Source organism: Gopherus evgoodei, chromosome 11 (assembly GCF_007399415.2).
Source record: "Gopherus evgoodei ecotype Sinaloan lineage chromosome 11, rGopEvg1_v1.p, whole genome shotgun sequence".
Classification (NCBI taxonomy): Eukaryota; Metazoa; Chordata; order Testudines; family Testudinidae; genus Gopherus; species Gopherus evgoodei.
The window spans coordinates 55226623-55232714 of record NC_044332.1 but is presented as its reverse complement, the minus strand read 5'-3'; the positions used below and the strand labels follow the sequence as shown (position 1 = coordinate 55232714).

The window sequence follows — 6092 nt, the reverse complement described above, 5'->3', positions numbered from 1 at the left end:
TCCTGCCTCCCCCACCAGGGCAGCAGTAGCAGCCCATGGCTCAGGAGCTATTTAAAGGGCCTGGGGCTCCCCTGCTTCCACTGCCCCAGCCCTGTAAATAGCCAAGGGAGTCCTGGGGAAGTGGTGGGGCTCCAGGGGCTATTTAAAGGATCAGGGCAGCAAAGCCATCTGGAGACAACCCCCCCCAAAACTACCCCTGGGCTCTGGGGGCTATTTAAAGAGCCCGCAGCTCCCCTGCTTCTACTGCCCCAGCCCTGTAAATAGCCGAAGGAGCCCTGGGGGAAGTGGTGTGGCTTCAGTGACTATTGAAGGACGGGGGTGGCTGTCGTAAACAGGGTTAATGTCTTTCACCTATAAAGGGTTAACAAACAGTGACCTGCAAACACTTGACCAGAGGAGCAATCAGGAGACAAAATACTTTCAAATCTCATGGAGGGAAGCCTTTGTTTGTGGGTTTTGGGTTTGGCTTTGGTTTTGTTCTCTCTGGGTTCTGGATGGGGCTAGAGGTGCAGCCAGGTTTCTGCCAATCTCCCTGCTACAGTCTTTTAATTTTTTTTTATTTACATGTGTACTTGCTGGAAGCAGCTTAAATTGTGTTTCTGCTGGAGAAAGTTTCTTTCTATTGTTCATAAGTTGAAAGACCCTGTAACTGTTTACCATCTAAAGTGCAGAGATAAACCTTTTACTTTTTTTCTCAAGTTTTGATTGCTAAGACCTGTTTGATTTTTTTTCTCCTAGTTAAGGTTCAAGGGAATTGGTGGGGAGAAGGGAAGGATGAATTTTCTTTGTGTTATATTCATGCAGCTTGTATTGCCTCTGGGTGAGGGGGAAGGTAACACTCCTCGGTGTGGTGATTCAAGAAGTCGAATCAGGTGATCGATCTCCTAGGGTTCCCAGGGGGGAAGGAATGGTTTATTTCCCTTTGTTGTGAGACTCAAGAAATCTGGGTCTTAGGGTCCCCTGGGAAGGGTTTGGGGGGATCAGAGGGTATCAGGCCCTAAAAATTCCGGATTAGTGACAGTGCTACAAAATCTAAGCTGGTAATTAAGCTTAGAGAACTTTATGCTAGTACCCATATCCTGGACACTAAGGTCCAGATTTGGGAATTATACTTGACAGTGGCAGAGGCAGCTGGAGCCCCAGCCCTTTAAATAGCCCCCAGGGCCCCCTGCTACTCCCCTTCTACTGCCCCAGCCCTTTAAATAGCCATGGGAACCCTGAGGAAGTGGTGGGGCTCTGGTGGCTATTTAAAGGGCTGGGGCAGTAGAAGTGATAGGAACCCTGGACTTTTTAAATAGCCCCCACAGCCCTTTTAAATTGCCCCCTGGGGAAGCTGGGCCACCCTGCTACAGTGCACTAGTTTTTGCCAGTACACTGTACTGGGGCTTGGGCATGTGGCCCTCTTAGGGGCAGGCTCATTCAGGGGAATTGATTTAATTGGCCTAAAGCCAGCCCTGGCAACTGAGATTTAAAGGGCTCCAGGCTCTCTGCAGCTGTGGGCAGCCCAGAGCCCTATGAATCCCAGTTGCGGCTGAGATTTAAATGGCTCTGGGCTCCCCACTGCTGCGGGCAGCTCAGAGACTTTTGAATCCCTCTGTGGGTTGCATGTTGTGCAGGCCTGATCTAAGGCTTCCATGCCTCTCGGCTCTGATTCCTTCTTACACCTGATTCCCAGTTGAAAATTTCAAAAGCTGAACATATTGAAATGACATAACTGTGAAGGGATTTCATGGGTCTCCGCAAGATCCAAGCTCTTCCACTGTAGCAGCACTGCTATTGTACACACATTGTTTTATTGGAAAAAAAAAAAACAAGGCTTGCTAGGAAAGAGTTTGGGGGCTTGTGTGTCAAATACACATCATCCAGTCCCCTTCTTTAAAATACTGCTTTCTGCATGCTATTTTTAAAATGTGGCACATTTTATTTGTCAAAGGTAGGCTCCAGCATAGCACTGGGGAGCAGAGGCCCTGCAGCCACCTTCCCCTACAGACTGAGCCATGAGATTGCACCAGTGAAAGGGCTGGGTCTGCCCCAGAAACATGGGACCCTAACCCTCCATGCCAGGCATACCAGCAGGTGGAGGGGTATCTGGATGCACAGGGACTTGGCCAGGGGTTCTAGATAGCAGGGGGGAGGAGAGAGGGGAGAAGAATTGAGGTGGCACTGGTTCAACCACAGACTCTGGGTGCCTGTAGATCCTTGAGCGGTATAGAATCTCTACTTTTCTTTAAGTTGATGGCCCTTAGTAGCAGCTGGCATGAGTCCTTTTGCAAGAATTATCACTATTATGAGATTTATGCCAGAATTTATAAACTAGCCAGCTATTGGCCTGTGCAGTGGAAGGAGTAACAATTCTTCAGATAATGGCTTTATCTTCTAGCTAGAATTAGCAATCACAAGCAATAGCTGTAAGTCAGTCATACACCATGGTCATAATGCAGTGCTGGACAAGGGATATAAGGAATACTATTTCCATTACCATCCTTTCTCTGGAGTTTTTAAATTGAAATGTTTTGGTGTTTTGTAATCTCTGGCAGTAGCAGGTGTGTGAGATAAATACAGAATCACCTTTAACAGAATCCCCTTTAACAGATTGTTCACCATCCCTGTTTTTTATATTAAGTAAGAGTATGACTGGGTATGCACTCCTAACATGAAGGGGAGCTCTTGTGGATTGATACTTGAAACGACTATCTGACCAACAAGCAGCTTGCTTCTCTAGAAGGTAGAGAGCTGATTTTATCCATCATTTCCATTTTTCACTAACAGCCTGGCACCAAAGTTTTCTTAAGTTCTAGGTCAAATCACCCTATTTTTCTACTTCAGTGGAAAGGAAGACAGTCCTTCCTAGCCTGTGATTCCCTCTGAGAAATTCCACCAATCTGTCCCTCTTAAGCACAAGAATCACAGTAATAGGATCTACAGTCACTTAGATTGAGCTCATAAAGGGATTTAAAATATATTTTAGGGAATACAAACTTCAAATTTTATTCAACTCAAAATTAGGATTAACTAAGTCAAAACTGGTGGGTTTCTTTCCTCTAGTTTACCCAAGAATCCTGCTCAGTGCTAGCCAAACATCTGAACAACAGATTCCTAAAGAGAACTTAAATCTAGCTCAACTATGGCAGTGACTAGGGAAGTGTTTTTAATTGAAGACTGGAAAGAGTGTTTTAGTTTGAATGGTGTTTAGAGTCCCTGAACTAATTACCAAGGCACTGTAATCATTCATTGTTTGTTGTTAATACCATGGAACACTTCAGGAAAGCACACCATGTGTAAAAAACATGTTCTAACTTCAAGTAAATGATTCAGTATTCCACTGAAATTATGTTGAGTACAGCCACTTTATTGTATTTCAACTTAATATGGTTTTATAAGGTTCAGAAAGTTCACAACCAACTCAGTGAGGATGTTGCCCACTGTTTCACATCTGTTGGGCAGTTTGGGTATACCTGCAAAGCATCCATTATCTGATTATTGTCCAAAAGTAGCTTCATTAGTAGGTATTCTCTCTGAGCACGCACAGGCAGTCCTTCTATTGGTTTTATTAACTCTAGTTGTAGCAAGTGTTCAAAAGCCTAAAAAGAAAAAAAAAACCAGTTAAACATTTTCCAGACTACAACCATTCTGAATAGCCCACATATTACAGAAGTATCAACAACTATAGACAAATACAGTTGCTTATACTCATTTCAGTTACTCAGTTTTTGCAAGAACCAGGGATTTAAATTTTCTGGGCTTGATATATTAAGTGGGATTTTTCAAAAAGTCTGAACAAGATACACTAAGGGTATTCTAGAAAGTTCAATGTTCCCATCAAGTTTTACACACACAACTCACTGGTTGAATGGATTTCATTCAAACTTGACTCTTTCCAGATCTCCAAAGGATCAATACAAGCTTGAAAAAAGTGGTTTACTAGTTTTGAACAGGTCACTTTTGCACTACCTCATCACAGTAAGTACAGTATCTAGCCTTTGGTCAATGTCTGAAGAATCATTTAGTAACTTACTTATAGCTATGAACTTGGTTAAACTGAACAAAACATCAATACAAAGCTTGTGTAAGACTGAATAGTGAGCTGTTAGTTGCTGGAGCTCACCTGGAAGTGGAGAATTGAAAAGGGTGGTCCATCTTGAACTCTAGGCCATGAATAGCATTTAAATTATAAAATGTAATGAAAAGTTCAAATGTATCTGTCAAACTTAAAACAACCCAAGCCAGACTGATAATTTACAGTATTAAAAATTAAACTAATATCTGGTTTATTAAAGGCACACAATGTATCATTAAACTTAACACAATACATAACTTTTGCATAACTCATTAAGAAACGAGATTCTATGCTTATAAGTTGAACTCTGCATTGCCTGACCTGTTTGATTTCTCAGACTTGAATGGCAACATCTAGATTTATCAGCTGATATAGACTACATAGGTGGTAGAGATGCCATTCAGTTTGGGACAGTTTATTTCCCTAAGAGTAGCAGCAAGTGGATGAATCAATTGTGAAGGTTATCTCACATAAGTAATCTATTCACCACAATGTACAGTCTTGGAGCACTGCACTACAGTCTCAGATCAAATAAATTTAATCATAATGGGGTAATGAATATAAAACAGTTCAGTCAAGAGCTGCACCCTTATGGAAAAGGAAAAATTTTGTAGTTACAAGTACATCCTTTCTGCCAAGGACTATGGTCCACAGATCTGTTATGAGGGCTCTTCACGCTACTTGCACTTTTCCAGGCACAGCCATACCTCTGTCACTGGCACAAAGGGGTGTGGCCACACTTGAAGGCCAAGTCAGTGAGAATTTGAGGAAGCAAAAGGAATCAGCACAGTTTTTCCACCATGCTGCATTTTTGTGAAGGTGAGCAGGGGACCACAAATTGAAGATGAAAGGCTAGAGTTTCATACAACTCAAAAGAAAGGCCAGGGAAAATGATGGCAGCATGACTCCTTCAGGGATTGAAGTGAGCAGCAGCTTTTTGGGTGATTTTTTCACCTGTTCTGGTAGCAGAGAGGCCTGAATCTGCTAGAACAGACAAACTGGCAGGGTCTTCAGCAGCTGCCACACCCTTTTCTGCTAGTGACTGATAGGTCCAGTTATGTCCAAAAGATGCAGTTATGATGAAGACTCACTGACAGACCCGTATACATTAGTTCAAGACAGAAAAGGGAGTTTCAGCTCTTTACTGATAATAAGCTACTTTGAGCCTTCTTGGTTTGAGAGATATTGGAACTTAAAACCTGTTACTGATTCAGGACTAAATACTAACCATCCTGCAACTTGTATCAGAGTAATTGGGGGCAGCAAAAAACCCCTCCATGCCACAACAGGCAACTCTTTAGAAGTCTGCCAGGAACCAGAATAGTGTCTCTAAATGTTTCAGTTACAGAACCTTTTATTCAATTATTTCCACTCACTAAAAGAAATGATTGTCTAAATTCAATCAATATCAAACTTATTCCTTGATACATGGCAACAGGTGCTTGTGTTCAGCTGTTAAACTCCTTAAAAATAAAGTCCATTTTGGTAAGGTATGTAATGCTTCTGTTTCAGTAAGTCAGATATTAGCACCCTCAAAATTTTGCCATCATATTTAACCATGGATAGTGAGATATAGCAGATGGCAGTACAAGTACCACAACAAGTGTGTGTTTCATTATAAGAGACTTTTCTGATCTTTTCATTATAGAATGTCAGGGTTGGAAGGGACCTCAGGAAGTTATCTAGTCCAACCCCCTGCTCAAAAGGGGGACAAATCCCCAGGCAGATTTTTGCCCCAGAATCTGTAAATGGCCCCCCTCAAGAACTGAACTATCCTATCACTTCACATAGCAAAATCCCTTACATCTTTAGCTATGGAAGAGATAAACATTTTTAAAAATAGTTCCTAGAAAACTACCTCAAGTACAGATCAGTATTTAGGTATGCAAGGAAACAAACTAAGGGTTTACCTTCATAACAACAGGTTTCTCAAAGTTGTACATTGAATGTGCTTTCCGTTGTATGAACTTCTGAAATTCTGTACCAAGGAAAACGTTACTTGAGTAACAGTAAAGTGATATTTATAGATTTTAAA

General features: G+C 41.9%; 1 protein-coding gene across 6 annotated transcripts in view; it reads right to left on the bottom strand.

The window, feature by feature from the left end:
* Positions 1 to 3327: 3327 nt before the first annotated feature.
* The window catches only part of ORC4 (origin recognition complex subunit 4), a 61994-nt gene continuing 59229 nt past the window's right edge, over positions 3328 to 6092 (bottom strand). For 4 of the 6 annotated variants that reach the window (XM_030579798.1, XM_030579800.1, XM_030579802.1 and 1 more), the window contains 2 exons: positions 5968 to 6035; positions 3328 to 3581 (listed from right to left, as the gene is read on the bottom strand). In XM_030579798.1, coding sequence (XP_030435658.1) covers positions 3393 to 3581; positions 5968 to 6035 — 257 coding nt within the window. In that variant the 3' untranslated portion in view covers positions 3328 to 3392. Of the gene's footprint in view, positions 3582 to 4105; positions 4146 to 5967; positions 6036 to 6092 lie in introns of all 6 variants that reach the window. The other 2 variants (XM_030579801.1, XM_030579803.1) reach the window with 2 other exon arrangements.